The sequence below is a fragment of the Coregonus lavaretus genome (assembly GCF_964263955.1).
Source record: "Coregonus lavaretus genome assembly, chromosome: 33".
Classification (NCBI taxonomy): Eukaryota; Metazoa; Chordata; class Actinopteri; order Salmoniformes; family Salmonidae; genus Coregonus; species Coregonus lavaretus.
In genome coordinates, this window is record NC_140020.1 from 6,168,021 (window position 1) to 6,194,690 (window position 26,670).

A 26,670-nucleotide genomic window follows, 5' to 3' on the forward strand; every position below is an offset into this window, starting at 1 on the left:
CTTATAAGGTTGTCCCACTGCTTGTGGCATCGTCCAGTAAATTGCAGCGCACCCTGGCAATGAGGGGATTCGATTAATCTGGCCTGGGCGCCCGGATAGGCGTGTTTTGCACAGGGAGAAATTGATTTTGCATTCGTTTTGGAACCGGCTGCCTCCCGGGTGTGAGCCAGATGCCCCGTTCAAAGCCCACGGCGAAGTCGGCTCCAAACAAAAGTGACGTAATTAAGCATGAAGTAATGAGTAGGATTCTGTGTTTTCACATGCAAAAGTGATTGAGTTCAATAAAAACGCTTTATCTGCCTTCCCAATGAAAACTAGTTCAACAAACATATATTTATTGAAAAGAGATGTATGTTTCTGAAAGATGCACCATGCTGCTTTGTTGACAACGTGACCGAGCAGCGCAGAATACTGTTCGATTTGAGATGGGCGCTCCTCCCTCACCGCTTTTGCCGATCTCGTCATAGGCCATGGACCGGTACCCCGCAGCTCAGCATAATCGGTTCCGCCCAGTGCTTCTGAAGGGGGATTTCCGTCAGCAAGGGGGCTCCCAAAGGGGTCACATGTTGAAGGGTGCATGCACGGCCAAATCCGTAAGTACCTAATTTGGGTAGTACAGTGGTGTGGCAGACAATGTCATATTTTGGATATGTGGATAGATATCAAAATGCATCATTTGAATTCCCAAAGTAATCTATTGTAGCATTTTATAGCACAACTATCATAGAATGCCATTTTGGTTTAATGGGCTGTCTGAACTGTCATTTGTTCAATGCCAGTGCCCTGTCATTGTCAATCAGATTCAGGTGTCAATGACTCTGCATTGACTCTGCGTTGCTGTCCTGAGGATGCCACTTTTTTTGCGCATAGTACTGTACTCTCACAACCTCATCACATTCACAGCATGTGCCAGGAAACTCTGTTGATTCTAATAATGCTGTGACAGTGACACCCCTAGCCCGGCAGCGGAGATAAACAGAGCATCCTCTTCTCACAGAGAGAACTCTGCAAAGATTCTGAGGGACAAAGATGCAGAGGGATGATCAATCAATGGATACAAGGGGGAGTGCTTGTCGGTGACGTAACGGATGCTGTTGGGTGAATGAGCGGAGGAGAAACCTTCTCCCCAGTTCGTTATGTGCACAATAAAATGTTTTAAGAGTTGAAGGCAGCACTCACAGCAATGAATATGGAGAAATGTCAGTTAACTGCCTGCATTTAAAATAGTAGCTACATGCTTGGAAATGGTGCAATCAAACAAGGTAGGTTAAGATGTAACAAGTTAGGATGAAACAGCCGCATGTGCATCTGCCTTGCTAGCTAGGCTACCTAACGTTAAATAGCATGCTAGCTATTTTGCTAGGTAGTTAAATAGCTTATTCCAGAGATAAGAAGAAAACATTTGCTGGTACCAGATCACTAGCTTGGGTTACCCATATTTATTATTACCCTAGCTACAAAATGTCGGATAGTTAGGTATGTAGCGTTAGCTAGCTATCTAGAAAGATAGCTAAGCTAGCATTGGTTTGTTGATAGCTAGCTAACGCTGCCAGGCAGTAGATGCAGAGCCAGAGGGTGGCGCTTTATTGAAGCAAAGCAAGGTAAGGTCGTCCTGGTGCAGGCTAGCAAATTTGATCAATGCCAGTTAACTGTTCCCTTTCTCCCTCTATTGCAAGACATTAGACCTAACTTTAGCTAGCGAGCCAACCAGCTTGCCAGATAATATCAAATCAAATTCTTATTGACAGAGTTTGTCAAAATGTGCTGAGTATGAGTCTTAAATTCTTAAAACCACCTAGTGCAGTAAATGACTTGGCTAAATGAGATTTGAAAGTAGCTAGCTAGCATGCAATAGAGGTTGTATATTCTGCTGATGGGGCTATTGATATGTTCAGTGTTGATTCAGTTTGATAGAAACAATCATTGTTAAAGCTGTGGGTATAAACAAATAGATTCAAATGTTCCAATATATCCTTTACATTAGTTTGTTGGTGAAGAAAATGAAAGGACAGTGACAGCACGCAAATGATGACATCTCTCTGAGGACACATGTAGATGGAGGTAGTCAAGGTCTCCAATACTTTTGCATGATTTGTCAGATAAAACATCTAATTGTCTTCGTCCTTTCCCCCTTACTGCAGTAAGAAGCCAGCGACACTGATGCCAGGGTCAAACCGTCGTTGGGAGCACTCAAGATGAGTTGCGTTGTAGAGCAGGCGGCAGACATCCTGTCAGTGACAGACCTGGTCCGGGAGAGATGGAGGGTGGTGAGTGACTTAAATACTACCGGCTGCAGAAAGGGCACAGCTAGCTTCGGTCAAATCTGTCTTGTTGCTGCGCCCATTCTCATAGCCAGACTGCAGCAGAGATATTTTCAAGGAAGCTTTCTCTAATGTGTTCATTAATTCAACATTTCTTTAGAATATCATGTTCAACTTTGGATATGGACTACCGGTATGAAATGTTGTGTGTGTGTGTGTGTACCTTTTTTATTTCTGTAGGTACAGTACGGGACTTTTCACACAGGACACTCACATTTTCACTCTCTCTCTCTCCTCCCTCCACCTCTCTCGTTTCTTTCTTTACTACCTGAATTCTACGTTCTCCTCCATTCCATTTGCAGGTGAAGAAGATTGGCGGGGGAGGCTTCGGGGAGATCTACGAGGTACTGGATCAACTGAGCCTGGTCAACGTGGCACTGAAGGTGGAATCTGCACGGCAGCCCAAACAGGTGCTGAAGATGGAGGTGGCTGTGCTGAAGAAGCTCCAGGGTGAGAGACAAGGGCCCTGTTGGAATACAGTAGGACCTCAGAGATACAAATAAGTCTAAAATGGACGTAGTTCGTAAAACACTGAAATGTCCATAACTTGGAATTTCATTCAAAAACCCGCATCAAACCTTTATGGAAAATATTGATTGCATATTTACATTAATCATTTAGGCAGATACTGTACATATCTGGTGTGTTTTAGGGCATGTAAGCAACATTTATGTTTCTCTGTTTCAGGTAAAGATCACGTGTGTCGCTTTGTGGGCTGTGGTCGTAATGACCGCTTCAACTATGTGGTGATGGAGCTTCAGGTAGGGTGTGTGTGCGTGCCTGCCCTTTGAAATATTTGAATCCTTTTGATTGTAATGTGATTCGTGGATTCAAATAAAGTATTTGAAATGTTCAAATAAAGTATTTGAAATGTGTGTGTAAAAGCATGATTGAGTAGCTCAGCCTTGGGTGACCATGACAATGTCCCATACCCCACACCACAAACATTACCTTACTGTATCCTATAGGGGAGGAATCTGGCAGACCTGCGCAGAACTATGTCTCGCGGCACCTTCACCGTCTCCACCACTCTGAGGCTGGGCCGGCAGATGTTGGAGGCCATCGAGAGCATCCACTCTGTGGGCTTCCTGCACCGGGACATCAAACCGGTAAGAGGTCATGGGATCATGGCGAGGGAACAATGGGGGGTGATGCATCAGGAGTGAGGGAACAAAATGAGAGCATAAAGGAGTTCCTGGTAACGCCTGAACTTAAAGCGTTAATGCAGGTATATCGCATTATTATGCAGTTAAAATGTATTGAACGCCTTGTCATAAGCGTGTATGACCCCCCCTTATAATGTCTAATGGTCATCTCATAATGATCCTGACTAAATCCCAGCCATTTTTATTTAGTAGGAACATTTAATAATACATAATAATAATACATAATACTTATTGAAAGCCTTATTATAAAACAACAAGTTATAAAGCATTATACCAGGCTCTGTAGTAAAGTGTTACCGGGTTTACCTGGAGATGATTGGTAAGGACGAGACGGAGTAGCACTGACCGATGTTACCTGTGTTTTTTACTGCTCCAGTCAAACTTTGCCATGGGGCGCCTGGCCAGCACGTGCCGCTGCTGCTACATGCTTGACTTTGGTCTGGCCCGGCAGTTCACCAACTCTTGTCAGGAAGTGCGCCCTGTAAGTATTCGTGTCACGACTCAGGATGAGACACTGGAGGCGGACACTTTGAATTATTATACAACAGGGGGGCAAACGGCAGGTCAAGGTCAGGCAGAGGTCAGTAATCCAAGGCAGAGTCAATCAGGGACAGAACAGCAGACAGGGTCGGGGTCAGGCTCAGGGTCGGCAGAAAACAAAACTAGGGAAAACAAGCTGGAACAACCTGACAAGACGAACTGGCAACAGACACAGAAAACGCAGGTATAAATACACAGGAGATAATGGGGACAAATAGGAGACACCTGGTGGGGGGTTGGAGACAAGCACAAGACAGGTGAAACCGATCAGGGTATGACAACTCCTGCCTGTGTGTGTACGTGCGTGTATGTATTCGGTCTCAGCTTCATTTGTGAAATTCTCTGGCTACATTCCAATGTCCACTTATAATGAAGCAATATATTGGGCATGCATTCTAAATAGTATGCTAGTGTAAATAAATAAATAGCTTCAATCTAATTTCTTATCGCTCTTTCTTTTTTTCTCCTTTCTTTCTTTCTCAGCCTCGTCCTGTGGCAGGGTTCAGGGGAACAGTGCGCTATGCCTCAGTCAATGCACACAAGAATAAGGTGAGTCTCTCCCCCTCTCCTTTACTTGTGGTAAACCTTATACTATATATACAGTACCAATAAAAAGTTTGGACACACCTACTCATTCAAGGGTTTTTCTTTATTTTTTACTATTTTCTACATTGTAGAATAATAGTGACGACATCAAAACTATGAAATAACACATATGGAATCATGTAGTAACAAAAAAAAGTGTTAAACAAATCCAAATATATTTGAGATTCTTCAAATAGCCACCCTTTGCCTGTGGATGTATTTCAAGGCTTACCTTCACTCAGTGCCTCTTTGCTTGACATCATGGGGAAAATCAAAAGAAATCAGCCAAGACCTCAGAAAAAAGATTGTAGACCTCCACAAGTCTGGTTCATCCTTGGGAGCAATTTCCAAACGCCTGAAGGTACCACGTTCATCTGTACAAACAATAGTACGCAAGTATAAACACCATGGGACCACGCAGCCATCATACCGCTCAGGAAGGAGACGCGTTCTGTCTCCTAGAGATGAACATACTTTGGTGCGAAAAGTGCAAATCAATCCCAGAACAACAGCAAAGGACCTTGTGAAGATGCTGGAGGAAACAGGTACAAAAGTATCTATAGGACATAACCTGAAAGGCCGCTCAGCAAGGAAGATGCCACTGCTCCAAAACCACCATAAAAAAGCCAGACTACTGTTTGCCACTGCACATGCGGACAAATATTGTACTTTTTGGAGAAATGTCCTGTTGTCTGATGAAACAAAAATAAATCTGTTTGGCCATAATGACCATCGTTATGTTTAGAGGAAAAATGGGGACGCTTGCAAGCCGAAGAACACCATCCCAACCGTGAAGCACGGGGGTGGCAGCATCATGCTGTGGGGGTGCTTTGCTGCAGGAGGGACTGGTGCACTTCACAAAATAGATGGCATCATGAGGAAATAAAATTATGTGGATATATTGAAGCAACATCTCAAGACATCAGTCAGGAAGTTAAAGCTTGTTCGCAAATGGGTCTTCCAAATGGACAATGACCCCAAGCATTCTTCCAAAGTTGTGGCAAAATGGCTTAAGGACAACAAAGTCAAGGTATTGGAGTGGCAATCACAAAGCCCTGACCTCAATCCTATAGAACATTTGTGGGCAGAACTGAAAAAGCGGGTGTGAACAAGGAGGCCTACAAACCTGACTCAGCTACACCAGCTCTGTCAGGAGGAATGGGCCAAAATTCACCCAACTTATTGTGGGAAGCTTGTGGAAGGCTACCCGACATGTTTGACCGAAGTTAAACAATTTAAAGCCAATTCTACCAAATACTAATTGAGTGTATGTAAATTCTGACCCACTGGGGATGTGATTAAATAAATAAAAGCTGAAATAAATCATTCTCTCTACTATTATTCTGACATTTCACATTCTTAAAATAAAGTGGTGATCCTAACTGACCTAAGACAGGGAATTTTTACTAGGATTACATTTCAGGAATTGTGAAAAACTTGAGTTTAAATGTATTTGGCTAAGGTGTACAGTCGTGGTCAAAAGTTTTGAGAATGACACAAGTATTTGTCTTCACAAAGTTCGCTGCTTCAGTGTTATGAGAGATTTTTGTCAGATGTTACTATGGTATACTGAAGTATAATTACAAGCATTCCATAAGTGTCAAAGGCTTTTATTGACAATTACATAAAGTTTATGCAAAGAGTCAATATTTGCAGTGTTGACCCTTCTTTTTCAAGACCTCTGCATTCCGCCCTGGCATGCTGTCAATTAACTTCTGGGCCACATCCTGACTAATGGCAGCCCATTCTTGCATAATCAATGCTTGGAGTTTGTCAGAATTTGAGGGGTTTTGTTTGTCCACCCGCCTCTTGAGGATCGACCACAAGTTCTCAATTGGAAAAATGTTTTGTTCCCCGAGCCACAGTTATCACTTTTGCCTTATGGCAAAGTGCTCCATCATGCTGGAAAAGGCATTGGTCGTCACCAAACTGTTCTTGGATGGTTGGGAGAAGTTGCTCTCGGAGGATGTGTTGGTAACATTCTTTATTCATGGCTGTATTTTTAGGCAAAATTGTGAGTGAGCCCACTCCCTTGGCTGAGAAGCAACCCCACACATGAATGGTCTCAGGATGCTTTACTGTTGGCATGACACAGGACTGATGGTAGCGCTCACCTTTTCTTCTCCGGACAAGGTGTTTTCCGGATGCCCCAAACAATCGGAAAGGGGATTCATCAGAGAAAATGACTTTACCCCAGTCCTCAGCAGTCCAATCCCTGTACCTTTTGCAGAATATCAGTCTGTCCCTGATGTTTTTCCTGGAGAGAAGTGGCTTCTTTCCTGCCCTTCTTGACACCAGGCCATCCTCCAAAGGTCTTCGCCTCACTGTGCGTGCAGATGCACTCACACCTGCCTGCTGCCATTCCTGAGCAAGCTCTGCACTGGTGGTGCCCCGATCCCGCAGCTGAATCAACTTTAGGAGATGGTCCTGGCGCTTGCTGGACTTTCTTGGGCGCCCTGATGCCTTCTTCACAACAATTGAACCTCTCTCCTTGAAGTTCTTGATGATCCGGTAAATGGTTTATTTAGGTGCAATCTTACTAGCAGCAATATCCTTGCCTGTGAAGCCCTTTTTGTGCAAAGCAATGATGACGGCACGTGTTTCCTTGCAGGTAACCATGGTTAACAGAGGAAGAACAATGATTTCAAGCCCCACCCTCCTTTTAAAGCTTCCAGTCTGTTATTCTAACTCAATCAGCATGACAGAGTGATCTCCAGCCTTGTCCTCGTCAACACTCTCACTTGTGTTAACGAGAGAATCACTGACATGATGTCAGCTGGTCCTTTTGTGGCAGGGCTGAAATGCAGTGGAAATGTTTTTTGGGGATTAAGTTCATTTTCATGGCAAAGAGGGACTTTGCAATTAATTGCAATTCATCTGATCACTCTTCATGACATTCTGGAGTATATGCAAATTGCCATCATCAAAACTGAGGCAGCAGACTTTGTGAAAATTAGTATTTGTGTCATTCTCAAAACTTTTGACCACGACTGTGTGTAAACTTCCGACTTCAACTGTATGTATGTATGTATGTATGTATAGCTGTATGACTACATGTTCTCACCTTGCTCACCCATGATGTGCGTGTCTGGGGTCTGCAGGAGATGGGTCGCCATGACGACCTCTGGTCTCTCTTCTACATGCTGGTAGAGTTCATGGTGGGCCAGCTACCATGGAGGAAGGTCAAAGACAAAGTAAGTGTGTGTGTGTTCGTGCATGTGTGTATGTGTGTGTGTACGTGCGTGTGTGTTCATGCTCTTTTCCCTCTACTCACAGGAACAGGTGGGGAACCTAAAGGAGGCCTACGACCATCACCTCATGCTCAAACATCTCCCCTCAGAGTTCAGCGTCTTCCTGGATCATATTCTGACCCTGGACTACTACACTAAGCCTGACTATCAGGTATATAGCTTTCCATATGTGCTCGTTACCTCATAAATATCCAGTAAATATCCAGTCTTCCTCAAACTAGAATTTGAATTTTAGTTTGCTTCCTGATTTGACTGATTTTGAATGGAATTGAACCCAACCCCTGTGCCCATGTGTCTCTGTCTGCCAACAATATAAATTCTTCCCATTGTCTCGTAATGCTAAATGTCAATGTTTTGGGTTCTGTTCCAGCTACTAATATCAGTGTTTGAGAATGCCATGAAGAGCCACAGTGTGTTGGAGAACGACCTGTATGACTGGGAGAGGTGTGACTCGGAGGATATGCTTACCATCACCGCCTCCGCCACCACAGCTCAGCAATTCACCCGACTCACACCAGCTTACATGGGGTAAGAACTGCAATAATGGTGGACTTATTGTTTTTAAAAAGTAGGGGAGAGGTAGAACGGTGTGGTATCAGAAGTTGGGTAACTTTCCCAGAATTCCTGTTTATTGCATCCCCATTCCAGGAATCTTTCAACCTGGATTTCTGGAAAACCTGGACATTTTGGGAAAGTTCCCGAAATTTTGCAACTCAAATCCAAAGTACCGTATTTTCCGCACTATAAGGCGCACCGGAGTATAAGCCGCAGCAGCTAAATTGAATGATATTGAATGATGTGTACATATATAAGCCGCACTGGACTATAAGCCGCAGGTGTTTTAATGTTTAATTACCATATGTAAGGGTTTGTGCACAGAGGGGATTGTCGGGAAAGAGATGGCTGCTTGAGGAAGCTCCCATTTATTAACATTTCAACAAACAAGTTGCATATTTGCATAACGTATTCCAGCAAAATTAGTTAATAGCGTCACAATCATTTAACCACTTAACTTTGGTTATTTTTGAAAAACCTTGAAAAAGTGTGCTCATCTTTGAATATTTATCTACATTATAGCCTACAGTAGTACCATAACAAAAAACTAAGCTTACAGCGCTTGACGAGGCAATATCAATGGCTAAATTAAATTTGTTTTTTTTAAAGTGCAAAATAAAGTGCCTGTAACACGACAGTAAGCGCGTAAACCTAAAGTTGCAGCAACACGGCTGCTTAAAATATACGGTAATCAGCCTACCAGAAAAGTCATTAATCCTCGTCTTCATCTTTTAGGCTAAGGTGCAGTACACGGCTGTAACCAGAAAAGTCAAGTCATTAATCCTCATCTCCGTCTTCTTCCTGCGTACTAAAACCACCAAAGTCCTCATCTTCAGTGTCGGAAACGAACAGGCTCAGGGTGGCTTCGTCAGCCACTCTCCTCTCTCCTTCGTTGACGCTCTCAAAACCAACGAACTCCTCTTCGTCACTGTCGGAATCGAACAGACTCTGAAGGGCCTCAGCTGTGGCGGCGTCCTCCTCTTCATCACGCAGCAGTCCAGCCTTTCGGAACCCGTTAATGATCGTGGATGTTTTGACACTCCTCCACGCTATCAGGATCCACTCGCAAACTTGAGCGAAAGTTGCTTTTCGCATGCGACCAGTTTTGGTGAATGATTTATCGCCGCTAGTCATCCACGCCTCCCACTGAAAGCGTAGTGCCACTTTGAACGCACGATTGACACTGATGTCGAGTGGCTGCAGATGCTTCGTTGTGCCCCCAGGAATCACAGCTGGAATCGAGTTTGTGCTCTTGATGGCTGCTTTCACATAATCCGTTATATGGGCCCTCATGCTGTCCAAAACGAGCAAAGCTTTTTTTTGGCGAAAGAATCCTCCAGGGCGCTTGACGTAGCACTCATTCAGCCACTCATTCATTACGCTTTCCATCATCCACCCTTTCTTGTTGACTTTAAAGGAGATGCCGTTCAGGATCTTTTCTTTTGGCATTGTAATCCGCTTAAAAATCACCATTGGCGGAAGCTTTAATCCAGATGCTGTGCAGCCAAGAACACAAGTGAAATTCGTTCTCTCGTGGCCAGTGGTTCTCAACGTGATGGACGATTCACCTTTCTTGTTAACAGTCCTAGTGAGAGGCAGGTCAAACGTCAAAGGCACTTCATCCATATTTATGATCTGGTCCGGTCCGATGGAATATTCCTCTATCATTCTTTGTGTGAATTCGCCGAAGTTTGTTATTTTTTCCTGGTAGTCGGGAGGGAGTTGCTGACACACAGTCGTCCGCGCCCTGATGGAGAGTCCCTTTCGTCTCATAAATCTGAAACACCAGGATGGTCCACCTCTAAAATTTTCAATTTTCATTTCGGTGGCGACTGTTTCAGCTTTCAGTCGGATCTGCACGGTGGAAACACCTCGGCCGTCTGCTCTCTGTGTGTTCACCCAATCTTCAAGAAAGTCTTCAAGTTCGGGCCATCTGCTTTTATTACCTCTGAAAGCTTTTTTTGACTTTTTGCATTGAGACAGTTCTTCCCGCTGGCGTCTCCAACGTCTCACTATTGACTCATTGATGCCAAGGCTACGTGCAGCAGCTCTATTTCCTTCTTTTACAGCCAGATTGACTGCCTTTAACTTAAAAGCTGCATCATATGCATTTCTACGTTTGTTTTCCATAATGAGGGTTTGTGCATGAAAACTTCCTTTGCACAAACTGTCTCGCTCTCGTAATGTCTGTCTGTCTTGCTCTCGTTCTGTCTCTCGTACCACTCTCGGTTCCACTTTTACTTTTGCGCGCTACCTGTCTCACTCTTTTCCGGCCTCCAGCTTTTCCTGCTGGAGCCCGCCGCTTAAAGGTGGGGGGCGCGGACCGGTCATAGAGCACATAGAGTTAAAGTTGGTGGACTGTAACCTGTAAAATCCATAGATTTAGGAGGTCTTCTAGTGGCCGTTAGCTGTAAAAATCCATAGATTAGCCGCACCGTTATATAAGCCGCAGGGGTCGAAAAATGGGAAAAAAGGCGCGGCTTATAGTCCGAAAATTACGGTAGTAACTGTTCTATTCTAAAATGCAGAAATGTACTTTGTCTGGCTTCGTGTTGATTGGTGTGATGCAGAATATTTGTGTGAATGCTTGTAATTGATGCCTCATTGGTCAGCATTTGCTGATTGGACTGTAATATCTTCCTTCAAGTCGACGGCGTCCAACTTTTGTCCCACTCATGCAAGTCAACCCATGGGTTGTTTTTATATTCCAAGCTTTTTGGGGGGAAGGGGAAACCTGCATAGTCAGTCAGCGATCCCTTGGAAACCACCGGCCTAATTTGTACTCAGGAAAGTAGCAGCTAAATGACCTTTCTTTCTCTTTCTCTATCTCTCCCTCCCTTTCTCACTCCCTCCCTGCCTCCCTCTCTCCCTCCCTTTCTCACTCCCTCCCTGCCTCCCTCTCTCTCTCCTGTCTCTTACTCTTCTCACCTTTCTCACTCCCTCCCTGCCTCCCTCTCTCTCTTGTCTTTCTCTATCTCTCCCTCCCTCTCTCTCTCCTCCCTCCCTCTCTCTCTCCTGCCTCCCTTTCTCTCTTATCTATCTCCCTCTCTCCTCTCGTCCTTCTCTCTCTCCCCCCAGCATGGCCAACGCCTCGGTGCTCCCCGGCGAGCTGCAGAGGGAGAACACTGAGGACGTACTGCAGGGCGAGCGCCTCAGCGACGCCGACAACTGCCCCCCCATCCCGGCCCAGCACCAACGCGCTGCCCAGGGTGCCGACGTGTGGGAGGAGTTGGACCGCAACCGCAAACACGCCGCAGCCCAGCAACATCAAAAACAGCTCATCAGGAAGGTCCGGATTGGAACACATACATATTTCATTTTTTTGTGATTTCTTAAAATGTATTGACCATAAAAATAAATACTGGGATGGAGACAGAGGAACACACTGTCATGCTATGAAAGAAACACCCCTGTTAGTTTCCCTTTTACTGCTGCAGTTCAGCTAACCTTGTCTACGTCACCAGGAGCATTTTCTATGTTTCTATACTGTTCTTAGTCCAGCTGCAACTGCAGGGATGGATATTAACAATGTACACAACACTACTGAGACCCAATTATGTTATGGACTTCATTGCATTACTTAAACTTGGGACCCAGCGATATGACCTGACCATAGACAGCAACAGCAATCAAATGTATTACTAAGGGAGAAGCAAGAGGCTGAACAAGTTTAGCCTCTTACCTCATCCTCTCTTTGTGTGTGTAAGAAGTCACCTGGCTTTGTTAACGTCATTGTGGAATCTACCTTTAAAATAGTATTTCCTACTCCCAACACCTTTTTTGTGACACAGCTAAATTCCAACCCCTTCTCCAGGTGGTGAGTGAGGACGAGCACAGCCAGAACCAGGGGGGTAACCAGAGCCCCAACACAGGCTCCGTCCAGAGCTCCCCCAGACGGGTGCGCTCAGAGACCATGTTCCTGGACCGGGCAGCCCCCCTGCTCCGGAGGATGAGACACAGCCAGAGCCTGGCCTTTGAGAAGAGACTGGCCCCCGAACCCAAGCCCACCATCGAACGCTTCCTTGAGGCCTAGTCAGTTCCTTTTACCATTCTGCTACAGTAGTTTAATAGTTTATATTGTGCTACAGTATGCACTAGGACAGTGGTTCTCAAACCTCCTCTCGGGGACCGTTAGACATTTCACAGTTTGGTTTTAACCCTGAACTACCACACCTGATTCACCAGTCAAGGGCATGATGATGTAAAATCAGTGTTCTAGCTCTGGAAGAGATCAACTTCATGGAACTGTTGAGGGTCCCTGAGGACAGATTAGAGAACCACTGCACTAGGACGAGGCAGGCACAAGGCAGAGTGATATGTTTTAACAAATTAAGAGTTGTTAGACTTTTGTTTCACCCAAGCTCTTATTTTGTTGGACTGTTCATTGGCAAGTTAGGCAGATTTTATGTTGCTATTTTCTATCTCATTTCCATTAGTCAACTTTAAAGATGAATTGAACGATTACTCAAATGCCAATTCCCAAATGCCTATATTTCCAGTCTGGGGAAGCAGCGTCCACAGGAGCGAGAGAAGACCATCCCCGAGAGCGGTGGGGGGCAGGGGGAGCAGGTTGGCACCCCCTGTGACGAGGACCAGGCGACAGGGACTCCCGGCGGAGTGGGGACCCCTGACCAGGACCAGGAGGATGGGGCTGGGGCCAGCAGTGGAGGCTTTGTGGCCCTCAACCTTAGCCCCGTGCCCCAGGAGGGAGACTCCCAGGAGTGGGTGATGCTGGAGCTGGAGCAGGGCGGAGGCAGCGGGGCCTCTGGGGCAGCCAAGCCTCCAGGAGATGACGCTCTGGATGGGGATAAACCAGGGGCCCAAGCAGAGGCCGAGGCCCAGGACCAACAGCCTCCCTCAGCCCCGATCAGTCCCGTCCAGTCCCACATGGCCCTGCCCTGTACCTGGTTACTGGGCGGCAAGAGGCTGCCTGGGATGCTAGGCCACATGGGCCGAGCTCAGATGGAGCAGGTGAGTGAGAGTTTGGCGGAAGAACTGCTCACACATATACTCCATGCATACATACAGTTCTATTACTTTTTCAAAATGTCTTGGTGCAGCATTTCTTAAATATGACCCTGACGGTGCATTTACATCCACTTTGAAGGAAATGTTGTTTACTTCAGCAGGTAATTTTTTGAATGCTAAGAACTGTACACACCCACACACACACAAAAACAGAGAAATCTGTACTTCTCTCTACTTGTGCCTCCTCACTCCATCTCCCAATAACCTCTGTCTCTATTTACAGTCCCCCAACCCCGTGCCACAGTCCCCCGTGACAGAGAAGAGTGAAGCCATACCGCTAGAGGCCCCGTTCACCAGACCCACCGACCTCCAAGAGGGCAAGGTTGGCGAGATGGTCCAGTCAGCCCCCAGCCCTGTGCCAAGCCTCATCCCAGCCCACCTCGCAAACGATAAAGACCCAGAGAGCGACTCTGGTCTCCCCGACCGTTCCTCTGAACCCAACCAGCGCCCCCAGGTGGAGAAAGCTAGAGGCGCCGCGGAGAGTGCCGGCACTGTCTCCTCCTCACCCCCACCGGTCCTCCTACGAAGGGACTCCCCCTCCTCGTCCAGACTGAGCCGCATCCCCGTACGAGACCCAACCACTGCCCCGGATTCCCCCACCCCCTTCACCATGGACCACCGTCACCGCTGGAGCAGCCCTGTGCCCGGCTCGCCCTCCCACTCGCCCTCGCCATCCCTCTCCTGCGACAACCTGCTGCCCTGTGGCGTCCGGGAGCGGCTCCTGTCCTGCTCAGACCGCGGCTCACGCTCCGACTGGCTTGGGGAGGACCGCGACTCCCTCTCGCTCTCCTCCTCAGGCAGCAGGAGTAAGATCCCGCGTCCCGTCAACCCCCCTCCTCTGGGGCCCGAGCAGCAGCAGCAGCAGCTCTCCTCCTCCGGCAGGTTCCTGCCTCGCCCGCCTCCCGGGAAACCGCCCACACGCCTGGCTGTAGACAACAGGTATGAAAAACATGGCGTGATGGCACAGCATTGGGCCACATTCAGTAGGGCAAGCATTATGGCACGTTGCATATAGAAATGTGATGAATACCGCTGGTGTAATTTCTCATTGGACAGTCTCTATTCTTCAGTCTGTCTGCTCTACATTATATAGCCGTGTCTGAATGTTCCACAACGTTGTGCCCTGCCGAACGCAACCCAGGTAGGCTGTAATAGTAAGGGTTGCAGTTTAAAAAAACCTTACCTTACCCCTTCTGTTCTCTGCCCCAGTAGGCACCGGCGGTTCCGGGTGCGCGCCAGCAGCACCAGCGATGCTGACTTCCTGGCCAGCCTGACCCAGCTGATGAAGGACCGCGGCGGCGCACTCTTCAGTCCCCCGCCACGCCCCCGCAGCTCCTCCTCCTTGCTGCAGCGCTCACTCAGCTCCTCCCCCTCCCGTCACGAGCTCCGCGAGGGGTGCGGGGTCTTCCTGGGGCGCAGCTGCTCTCCGTCCAGCTTCTCGGGGTCCCCTCCCCCTCCGCGGTACCCCCAGGACAGGCTCAGCGGGCAGCAGGGAATACCGTGGGGTGCAGGGCCCGGTGCCAGAGGGAGGGCCTTCAGCCACGAGGGCAAAGGCAGCGGCAAAGTGAGCCGATAAGTGGACAGAATGGAAAAAAGTTTTTTGTTCAGAAGCAGGATAAATGTTGTCCTGGAGGCAGAGCTGAGCGATTTCCACTAGATAGGCCAGCTGCAAAGTCAAAATTGGCTATATATTATAACAATTAGCTTTTTTGGGGGGTGTTGGTCTTAATATATAATGTTAGGTTTAAAATGATATTTTATGACTTTGTGGCTGTGTCAGCTAGTGACTACTCTGCAGAGCTGCCTCCAGTACATGAGTCATCCCAATAAATGGCAACCTGCTGTTCAGAAGGGCACACTGTAGTAAAAAGTTTTGCAACGGTAAACAGAAATTAGCGTTTCTCATTGGACACGTTCATGAGGTACCTCTCCATTTCACTGAGATTCAAAACGTTTCCTCCCCACTGCACACGACCCAGGCTGCAATGGTGACTAAGACTGTAATAATGTATGTACAGAGAATATACTGTATCTGGTCTTTGATAGCATGTGTAAATATATATTATCTACTACTGTACTCCAGGGAATGTAAAATGTATGATAGAATGTATCTATTTATTTGTTGGATGCGTCTCGAACAAAGTACTTGACAAATGTAGCTCGATTCCTCAGTCGAAAAGACAAAGGTTTCCTAAAAAAAACCTGTTCTCTCCCCGACCCTAGTCCTGTGCTCTTAACACTATTTATGTATGTATGTATGCCATGAGACCAAAAAGATCTGTATTGTATCATATTTGAGGAATGGAAAGGAGGTCTCCTTGTATGTATGGACCATTAGAAAAACCTAGTATAGAGAGCACTTTAGTGCTGTTCAATCAAAATACATTTTCGTCTTATTGCACCAACACATCAGCCTTCATTTGTGAAGACCAGGGTATTTAAACTTCATTCCTCCTTTCCCTCAGAAACGACTAGATGAAACAAAATGTAATTCAAGCTATTTAAAAGAAATGTCACTCACTCTGGCATATTTACAATGTATTTGTATGCTTTTGTTGTGAGAATCTCCTAATCACTCGTACCGGATTAATGTAACAAGTGCATGGATATCATTGCAAATACATTTTTTGTTTTTATTGTTTTTTAATCATTTGTACAGTGTCCGCTAAAACAAATCAGTATTTTTTAATAAACTGGTCCCAATGAAGTAGTATTTTTATTTACCCCCCTGCAGAATAATGTATCATCATTTCAGGATTGCAGAAAATCTAATCTAGTACACATTTGTCGTTTAGTGAACTATACTGAACAAAAATCTAAACGCAACATGCAACAATTTCAAAGATTTTACTGAGTTACAGTTCATATAAGGAAATCAGTAAATTGAAATAAATCCATTAGGCCTTAATCTATGGATTTCATGACTGGGAATACAGCTCTGCATCTGTTGGTCACAGATACCTTTAAAAAAAAAGGTAGTGGCGTATCTGGTGTGACCACCATTTGCCTCATGCAGCGCAACACATCTCATTCTCAGAGTTGATCAGGCTGTTGATGGTGGAATGTTGTCCCACTCCTCTTCAATGGCTGTGCGAAGTTGCTGGATATTGGTGGGAACTGGAACACGCTCAATGGTTGACATGTCTGGTGAGTATGCAGGCCATGGAAGAACTGGGACATTTTCAGCTTCCATGAATTGTGTGCAGATCCTTGCGACATGGGGCCGTGCATTATCATGCTGAAACATGAGGTGATGGCGTGGCACGACAATGGGCCTCAGGATCTCGTCACGGTATCTCTGTGCATTCAAATTGCCATCAATAAAATGCAATTGTGTTCATTGTCCGTAGCTTATGCCTGCCCGTACCATAACCCCACCGCCACCATGGGGCACTCTGTTCACAACGTTGACATCAGCAAACCGCTTGCCCACACAACGCCATACACGTGGTCTGCCTTGTGAGGCCAGTTGGATGTACTGCCAAATTCTCTAAAATGGCATTGGAGGCAGCTTATGGTAGAGAAATTAACATTACATTCTCTGGCAACAGCTCTGGTGGACATTCCTGCAGTCAGCATGCCAATTGCATGCTCCCTCAGAACTTGAGACATGTGGCATTGTGTTGTGTGACAAAACTGCACATTTTAGAGTGGCCTTTTATTGTCCCCAGCACAAGGTGCACCTGTGTAATGATCGTGCTGTTTAATCAGCTTCTTGATATGTCACATCGGTCAGGTGGATGGATTATCTTGGCAAAGGAGAAATGCTCACTAACAGGGATGTAAAGAAATGTGTGCAAAAAAATTTAGAGAAATAAGCCTTTTGTGCGTATGGAAAATGTCTGGGATCTTTTATTTAATCCCATGAAACATGTGACCAACACTTTACGTTTATATTTTTGTTCAGTATATATGAAATAATAAATGCTCTAAGTAGTAGGCTACCTACACGTTATCTTTATTATGTTACGATTCAACCAACAAATGTTTTATTTTACGTTTTAACCAACAAATGCGTACAAAGTGTGTGCAGATCCATTACACCCCCCCACATACAAACATTTGTTTCACTTAATATTTATATTTAAAAAACAATACTGTGAAAGCTATTTAAACACTCATGTGATCTGTAACTGTTATTTCTCCTTAACAGCAGTCTGTCTAGATCTAACTAGGGTTCCAAGCCCTAAAACATGTATTTGTCTGGAAACCTATGCACTAGCCAGAAAGAACCCCTAGCCCCCAACCTAGGCCCTATACAGAAACAACCACTAGTCCCTAATCTAGGCCCTGTCCAGAAACAACCCCTAGCCTACAACCTAGGCCCTGTTCAGAAACAACACTTAGCCCCAAAACCTTCAATAAACTTCATGTAGATCTGTAGGTATATGTGATATGGTAGTAGCTCCTTCTTGCGCTCTGATAGGCCAAGATGAATCTGATAGTGCTTATGGGGTAGGGGCTTGGGGTTGTTACTGAGTGAACTAGACCCTACAATCCAATTCTAGCTAAATTGGACGGTATATACCTCTGTGGTCAATGATGAGTAGCATGTTCTATACTATGTGGTCTTTGCTTACCCTTACTGCTGATGATAAGTCTATGTTAAAGAAGACTGGTATTATTTCTTCAATGTGCTGAATTTAGGACTTGCCATCTTAGACAAGTTCTGTGTTCTATAAGTGAAATGTTATGTCTGGGCAGAGCCATATAGAGATGCATGGCTATATGGCCCTGGGTTTGAGATGTGGTATGTGTTCTAGAATACCTGCTCTATTTTCTAGAATGCTAATAGTCTATCTCTTTCATGGGACTTCTGGTCCATGTTGAGCTAGCAGTTCTTGATTGTTTACATCTGGTCATCTCAGTCTGTTATTGTACTCTTGATTTCTAGAAGAGAGGGGCGGTTTGCCTGGGATCATCTGGCAGCACACTGATGGAGTCTTCCGCCTTCCCACACAGCATGCACAACATTGTGTACTCCTGGAGTGGACAGAGGACCATGACGTTACCGTCAGGAGAGAAATCACAGGGAATAGTCAATACAGTTATGAGGTATTTACCATTGTGACACCCACCTTGGACCAATATCATTTTTTATAATTTCACATAATGGTATGGAAGTCTTCAACCCTTTTCACACCATTGTGCTGACCCGAACCTTACTGTGCTGGCTCAGATATATTCTCTATTATTACATAGTTTTTTCCAGCACAGTTAGTTCTGGCAACTATGGTTGATGTGTAACCAGGCCAGCACAGTACAGCTCGGCTTGGCTCAGTAGTGTAAACAGGGTATTATCGCACTGTTATTCAGTGAGTATTTAACCTTCAAAAGAGACGTCTTTACCTGATAATCGTCCACTACAGAGAAGGTATACTCATGCCTGGCTACGACGTGGTCACAGGTTTTACACACATCTGCCAGGTAGTAAAGAAAGACCACTTGTAAGATGAAAGTCAACTCTAGCACAGCCACACCTTTCTCAGGACCATGTTCATTAGCCACAAAACAGAAGAAAACTGAGATATGCTAACTGAAATTGTCCAATAAGAAATGCTTGTTTTTGTTTGCTGTTGCAAAAACTTTTGACCCAAATCATCACTGGAACAACATTAACTCACGATCATAGGTGACTATCTCCTCTCCATCCTCATCCTCTGTGGCCTTGTTGCTGATCAACACAAAGTCTCTCTGGTGACAGTTGGCACAGCCCAGGTAGTTCATCAAGTAGGAGCCATTCTCCAAACAGGTGTTCCCCTGACAACCAGAGATGAGGGTATTTTACAGTTGACAAACAATTATGTATGAAATATTTGTATTTATTTATTGAACCTTTATTTAACTAGGCAAGTCAGTTACCTAATGACAGTATTCTATATTCCATATCAGGTTTGACAGAAAGAAGATCCTCTTCAAAGTTACATTTATAAAAGCAGTTATCATAAAATACAGAGTTATATACTAGATGACTACTACTGCAAATATGTTTACACTAGATTCTCAGTTTTGGTCTGATTTTTAAAACATACTCACCCTGTCAGGGTACTCTTTCAGCACACAACCATTACACATTTTGCTACTCTTCAAAAAGCCAGCAATAGACACAGTAAAAACGGTTAGTATCTCTAACTATATACCGTGATTCGTTTTCTCACGATAGTAAATTATTATCTTTCAATTCTCAACAAAAAACGTTTTCTTCATTGAAGCTACTTCCGCAATGACAGGCTATCCTAAACTTCCGGGTATAGGTCGGGAGGATGCATCTGATTGGCTCCTCTGGCCAACTATGACGACGTAGATCTGCAGCGGTCGGGGTTTTGTGGACCACAAGCATGGCGACAAAATTGGCCATGTGAGATTTGCTGAATACAATAATATACAAAAATAACTATAGGAGGTAAGTATGGTTTGTCCACTGCAATGTATGTATCTACACAATTCATAAACTAATATGTATGTGGTCCTGGTATCTTGAGAATGTTTTGAAAACGTGTTTGCCATATTTTGCAAACGTAGCTAGCTAGCCAGCCAACATATAACGTAGCTAGCTAAACCTTGACAGACAGACAGTAGTAATACAATTCAAAAAAAAGCTAGCTAGCTAACAATATAATGCATTTATTTATCTGCCTGTTTTTAAATGAATGTGTTTGTAAGTAAGTGTGTATTGGATAGGTTCATTGTCATGAGTGACATAACACACCATCACACAGACACTCAAATATTATCTTGTTGGCTCTATGTGGTAAGAAATGGCAGGGTAGGCAGTGATTCATAACTCCAAAGACGAGGCAAATTTTACATGGTAAAAAGCCTTGTCTTTGGAGTTTTAAATCATAACAAGGTAGTTAGCTAGCTAAATAGCTAATGACAGTTGCAAACCTGTCTTCAAAATTTGCTGCATATCATTTTCCCTTTCCAGAGATGACCCCAACTAAGAAGACCCCAACCTCCAACGTGAAGGTGGAGGTGGAGGTGACTTGCTATTGCATACTATGCCGCAAGGTCTACCTGAAAAAAGTAAGATCAGTCTTGTTATCATTATTAGTTTAGCCATATTTCCCAGAACAGAGCACATTTCAACTGGATCTCTTGTAAAGTTTTGCTGTGTTGTTAGACAATATTTTATAGACCGATAACCAAAAATAATTGTCCATACAAAATATTGGCTACTAAGTCCATATAGATACTGTGATTTGGTTTAGTGATTCCAGGCTGAAGCCAATGGCATGCTGTTGATTGCCTTTTTTCACAAGTTTCATGTCTTGAGAGATGTTATTCAGCTTGAGAGATGTTATTCACCTATCCTACAGGACGTGCACGAGCACATGCAGAGCATGCTACACCACCGAGAGCTTGAGAATGTGAAGGGCAGGTGAGCTACAATTCCTGGCCCTACATGTCTTTTGTGAACTGAATAACCTATCTTAATGCAGACATATCTTAATAATTATTCTAATATTCCTATGAGAAATGATGCTTTCAAGTGTAAAGACTTTGTGGGGGTTAGTACCACACACCATCTAGGCTCAATTTCTAGACCTAATATTAAGTTGATATGCATGAGCAGTTTTCATTGTAATATAAATAGTTGTTCCTGTTGTGAGAACATGTATGCACTCAGGGCACCATTGGGAATGAAACCCTGGTCTCAATTGGGCTGCCCTGAATAAATAAAAGTTAATAAATAAATAATCACGAATAGAGAAGTATCCATTATGAGGACTACATAAATAAACATTATCAGGACTAGAGAAATGTGCATTATCGGGACTAGAGAAATGTGCATTATCGGGACTAGAGAAATATGCATGATCAGAACTAGAGAAATATGCATGATCCGGACTAGAGAAATATGCATGATCCGGGCTAGAGAGATATGCATGATCAGGACTAGAGAAATATGCATTATCAGGACTAGAGAAATATGCCACCTCTTCCCCAGGAACTGTAGGCACTGGTGCAAAGTCTGCAAAGTGTCCTCGAAGAGTCTGACAGAGTACGCCGAGCACATCTCCACCCAGTCGCACGGAGACAAGATGAAGAACCCGCCACGGAGCACTAAGCCCATGTCTGTGGAACAAGACCTCGACGCAGACCTGCTCTCCAAGGTCAGGGAAAGGAACAAAGAACTGCAGAAGATGGAGTGAGTTCCAAGTTGCTTACTTTGTTTTTTCATTTTAGAGGAGACCTGAAAGTACTTTTTAAAATGTTCATTGTTGTGCCAGTTGAGAAAATTATTACAGCTTCCTTGATATAAAGCAGCTACATGCACTACATTGACACATGCGATTCTAGAGTTTGCTTAGCAAAGAAGCCTGTCTTTTGGGGATGTGCATCTTTCCCTTTCAAGACGATTCCATATGTACAGTGAGGGAAAAAAGTATTTGATCCCCTGCTGATTTTGTACGTTTGCCCACTGACAAAGAAATGATCAGTCTATAATTTTAATGGTAGGTTTATTTGAACAGTGAGAGACAGAATAACAACAACAAAATCCAGAAAACCGCATTTCAAAAATGTTATAAATTGATTTGCATTTTAATGAGGGAAATAAGTATTTCACCCCCTCTCAATCAGAAAGATTTCTGGCTCCCAGGTGTCTTTTATACAGGTAACGAGCTGAGATTAGGAGCACACTCTTAAAGGGAGTGCTCCTAATCTCAGCTTGTTACCTGTATAAAAGACACCTGTCCACAGAAGCAATCAATCAATCAGATTCCAAACTCTCCACCATGGCCAAGACCAAAGAGCTCTCCAAGGATGTCAGGGTCAAGATTGTAGACCTACACAAGGCTGGAATGGGCTACAAGACCATCGCCAAGCAGCTTGGTGAGAAGGTGACAAAAGTTGGTGCGATTATTCGCAAATGGAAGAAACACAAAATAACTGTCAACCTCCCTCGGCCTGGGGCTCCATGCAAGATCTTACCTCGTGGAGTTGCAATGATCATGAGAACGGTGAGGAATCAGCCCAGAACTACACGGGAGGATCTTGTCAATGATCTCAAGGCAGCTGGGACCATAGTCACCAAGAAAACAATTGGTAACACACTACGCCGTGAAGGACTGAAATCCTGCAGCGCCCGCAAGATCCCCCTGCTCAAGAAAGCACATATACAGGGCCGTCTGAAGTTTGCCAATGAACATCTGAATGATGAGTGGCGCAGTGGTCTAAGGCACTGCATCGCAGTGCTAGCTGTGCCACTAGAGATCCTGGTTCGAATCCAGGCTCTGTCGTAGCCGGCCGCGACCGGGAGACCCATGGGGCGACGCACAATTGGCCCAGCGTCGTCCAGGGTAGGGGAGGGAATGGCCGGCAGGGATGTAGCTCAGTTGGTAGAGCATGGCGTTTGCAACGCCAGGGTTGTGGGTTCGATTCCCACGGGGGGCCGGTATGAAAAAAATAAAATAATGTATGCACTAACTGTAAGTCGCTCTGGATAAGAGCGTCTGCTAAATGACTAAAATGTAAAATGTAAATGAAAACTGGGTGGAAGTGTTGTGGTCAGATGAGACCAAAATCGAGCTCTTTGGCATCAACTCAACTCGCTGGGTTTGGAGGAGGAATGCTGCCTATGACCCCAAGAACACCATCCCCACCGTCAAACATGGAGGTGGAAACATTATGCTTTGGGAGTGTTTTTCTCCTAAGGGGACAGGACAACTTCACAGCATCAAAGGGACGATGGACGTGGCCATGTACCGTCAAATTTTGGGTGAGAACCTCCTTCCCTCAGCCAGGGCATTGAAAATGGGTTGTGGATGGGTATTCCAGCATGACAATGACCCAAAAACACACGGCCAAGGCAACAAAGGAGTGGCTCAAGAAGAAGCACATTAAGGTCCTGGAGTGGCCTAGCCAGTCTCCAGACCTTAATCCCATAGAAATTCTGTGGAGGGAGCTGAATGTTCGAGTTGCCAAACATCAGCCTCAAAACCTTAATGACTTGGAGAAGATCTGCAAAGAGGAGTGGGACATAATCCCTCCTGAGATGTGTGCAAACCTGGTGGCCAACTACAAGAAACGTCTGACCTCTGTGATTGCCAACAAGGGTTTCGCCACCAAGTACTAAGTCATGTTTTGCAGAGGGATCAAATACTTATTTCCCTCATTAAAATGCAAATCAATTTCTAACATTTTTGACATGCGTTTTTCTGGATTTTTTTGTTGTTATTCTGTCTCTCACTGTTCAAATAAACCTACCATTAAAATTATAAACTGATCATGTCTTTGTCAGTGGGCAAACGTACAAAATCAGCAAGGGATCAAATACTTTTTTCCCTCACTGTATCTAGATACATGGGATAAGGTACAGGAACGATACTTTTTAGTTGAAAATGATTCGGTTTGATGACAGGAACGAATCGATGCGATTTGATAGGATTACGATTCGATGCAACATTTGTTGCATAAACACATTCATTTTCCATTCTAAATGCAAATCTGCTGCTGATAGAGCGCATGAGCTGGTCCTCTCTGAGCTTGTGTGTTAGGGATTTGACTAGAGATGCACATTTCGGTCAATTTTGTTGCCAACTAGTGTCACATCTGGAGGAAACCTGGCACCATCCCTACGGTGAAGCATGGTGGTGGCAGCATCATGCTGTAGGGATGTTTTTCAGCGGCAGGGACTGGGAGACTAGTCAGGATCGAGGGAAAGATGTCTAAACATTTTTGCTTTGTCATTATGGGGTATTGTGTGTAAATTGATGAGGAGAAAAATACTATTTAATCAATTTTAGAATAAGGCTGTAACGTAACAAAATGTGGAAAATGTCAAGGGGTCTGAATACTTTCCGAATGCACTGTATGGCAAAGCACCCAGCTATTAAACCGAGAGCTCACCTGTTACCCACTTAAGAATATATAGCACTACTTTGGATTTCATTGCCGTCTCATAATCGAATGGTTTAGACCGTTTGGGAGTTTTGACAGACTCGGCTTGAGCTTTTCTTCTTCTCCTGCTTGGACCATGAAGTGCGGGTAGCAAAGGTGCAATGTTGGGGAGTAGTGAACTACATGTAGTTCAACTAGTAATTTAACTACATTTTGCAGTAGGTAGTGTTTTCAGTAGTTAATTACTTTTTAGCCATGTAGCGGTGTAGCTAATAGGGTTGGGCAGTATCCAGATGTTCATATCATCATACCGTCCTTCTCTCATTTAGGATATATGGTATTACCAGTGTAGTACACAAGGGGGCGCCAAAAGACGAAAAAGTCCATTGGGCGTCTATTACCAGAATGCTAACAAAATTAGCACTAGTAAAAGCACATTTCCATGGAGGCTGCTAGCTAAATATGCTAACGAGCGCAAACGAAAATAAACAAATTGTAAAGACAGGCAATCCAGCTCATAAAGTTATACATATATACAGTTGAAGTTTACATACACCTTAGCCAAATACATTTAAACTCAGTTTTTCACAATTCCTGACATTTAATCCTATAAAAAATTCCCATGTCTTAGGTCAGTTAGGATCACCACTTTATTTTAAGAATGTGAAATGTCAGAATAATTGTAGAGAAAATGATTTATTTCAGCTTTTATTTCTTTCATCACATTCCCAGTGGGTCAGAAGTTTACATACAGTTTACATGGACAATGACCTCAAGCATTCTTCCAAAGTTGTGGCAAAATGGCTTAAGGACAACAACGTCAAGGTATTGGAGTGGCCATCACAAAGCACTGACCTCAATCGTATAGAAAAGGTGTGGGCAGAACTGAAAAAGTGTGTGTAAGCAAGGAGGCCTACAAACCTGACTCAGTTACATACACTCAATTAGTATTTGGTACCATTGCCTTTAAATTGTTTAACTTGGGTGAAATGTTTCGGGTAGCCTTCCACAAGCTTCCCACAATAAGTTGGGTAAATTTTGGCCCATTCCTCCTGACAGAGCTGGTGTAACTGAGTCAGGTTTGTAGGCCTCCTTGCTTACACACACTTTTTCAGTTCTGCCCACACCTTTTCTATAGGATTGAGGTCAGGGCTTTGTGATGGCCACTCCAATACCTTGACTTTGTTGTCCTTAAGCCATTTTGCCACAACTTTGGAAGTATGCTTGAGGTCATTGTCCATTTGGAAGACCCATTTGCGACCAAGCTTTAACTTCCTGACTGATGTCTTGAGATGTTGATTCAACATATCCACATCATTTTCCTTCCTCATGATGCCATCTATTTTGTGAAGTGCACCAGCCCCTCCTGCAGCAAAGCACCCCCACAGCATGATGCTGCCACCCCCGTGCTTCACGGTTGGGATGGTGTTCTTAGGCTTGCAAGCCCCCCCCCCCCCCTCCCCTTTTCCTCCAAACATAACGATAGTCATTATGGCCAAACAGTTCTATTTTTGTTTCATCAGGCCAGAGAACATTTCTCCAAAAAGTACGATTTTTGTCCCCATGTGCAGTGGCAAACCGTAGTCTGGCTTTTTTATGGCGGTTTTGGAGCAGTGGCTTCTTCCTTGCTGAGTGTCCTTTCAGGTTATGACATTTTCTTTCGGTTACTGGCACAACGCTCTTAACCACTTAGCTACCTGCCGCCCATGACGATGTAGGGCTCATTTTACTGTGGATACAGATACTTTTGTACCGGTTTCCTCCAGCATCTTCACAAGGTCCTTTGCTGTTCTGGGATTGATTTGCACATTTCGCACCAAAGTACGCTCATCTCTAGGAGACAGAACGCGTCTCCTTCCTGAGCGGTATGACGGCTGCGTGGTCCCATGGTGTTTATACTTGCGTACTATTGTTTGTACAGATGAACGTGGTACCTTCAGGCGTTTGGAAATTGCTCCCAAGGATGAACCAGACTTGTGGAGGTCTACAATTTTTTTTCTGAGGTCTTGGCTGGTTTCTTTTGATTTTCCCATGATGTCAAGCAAAGAAGCTTCTAAAGCCATGACATCATTTTCTGGAATTTTCCAAGCTGTTTAAAGGCACAGTCAACTTGGTGTATGTAAACTTCTGACCCACTGGAATTGTGATACAGTGAATTATAAGTGAAATAATCTGAAAAATTACTTGTCATGCACAAAGTAGATGTCCTAACCGACTTGCCAAATCTATAGTTTGTTAACAAGAAATTTGTGGAGTGGTTGAAAAACGGGTTTTAATGACTCCAACCTAAGCGTATGTAAACTTCCGACTTCAACTGTAGGTAGGAGCTTTTTGGTGAGTTTGGACATTTACAAGCGAATGTGAACGAGAGACAAAGTT

At 44.5% G+C, this 26,670-nt stretch overlaps 3 protein-coding genes across 3 annotated transcripts in view; 2 read left to right on the plus strand and 1 right to left on the minus strand.

The window, feature by feature from the left end:
• Positions 1 to 1,216: 1,216 nt before the first annotated feature.
• Positions 1,217 to 16,169, plus strand: LOC311108799 (tau-tubulin kinase 2-like). Its single transcript, XM_084151561.1, has 15 exons — positions 1,217 to 1,262; positions 2,142 to 2,267; positions 2,624 to 2,771; positions 3,009 to 3,082; positions 3,290 to 3,430; positions 3,864 to 3,968; positions 4,511 to 4,576; positions 7,714 to 7,806; positions 7,889 to 8,014; positions 8,234 to 8,391; positions 11,497 to 11,707; positions 12,233 to 12,450; positions 12,918 to 13,389; positions 13,670 to 14,385; positions 14,656 to 16,169. Exons 2-15 carry the CDS (start codon positions 2,196 to 2,198, stop codon positions 15,020 to 15,022), a joined length of 2,967 nt encoding a protein of 988 aa, XP_084007687.1. The 5' UTR covers positions 1,217 to 1,262; positions 2,142 to 2,195; the 3' UTR covers positions 15,023 to 16,169.
• A 1,107-nt stretch (positions 16,170 to 17,276) lies between these two features.
• On the minus strand, positions 17,277 to 19,698 carry churc1 (churchill domain containing 1). The gene is made up of 4 exons (XM_084151562.1): positions 19,483 to 19,698; positions 19,071 to 19,206; positions 18,796 to 18,866; positions 17,277 to 18,429 (listed from the first exon to the last, which is right to left on the minus strand). Exons 1-4 carry the CDS (start codon positions 19,519 to 19,521, stop codon positions 18,337 to 18,339), a joined length of 339 nt encoding a protein of 112 aa, XP_084007688.1. The 5' UTR covers positions 19,522 to 19,698; the 3' UTR covers positions 17,277 to 18,336.
• A 56-nt stretch (positions 19,699 to 19,754) lies between these two features.
• LOC311108685 (zinc finger protein 106-like) overlaps positions 19,755 to 26,670 on the plus strand; it is a 36,225-nt gene continuing 29,309 nt past the window's right edge. Inside the window, exons 1-4 of the mRNA XM_084151396.1 lie at positions 19,755 to 19,849; positions 20,375 to 20,472; positions 20,766 to 20,827; positions 21,398 to 21,598. Of these exons, the coding sequence (XP_084007522.1) occupies positions 20,377 to 20,472; positions 20,766 to 20,827; positions 21,398 to 21,598 (359 nt within the window). The 5' untranslated portion in view covers positions 19,755 to 19,849; positions 20,375 to 20,376. The remainder of the gene's footprint in view (positions 19,850 to 20,374; positions 20,473 to 20,765; positions 20,828 to 21,397; positions 21,599 to 26,670) is intronic.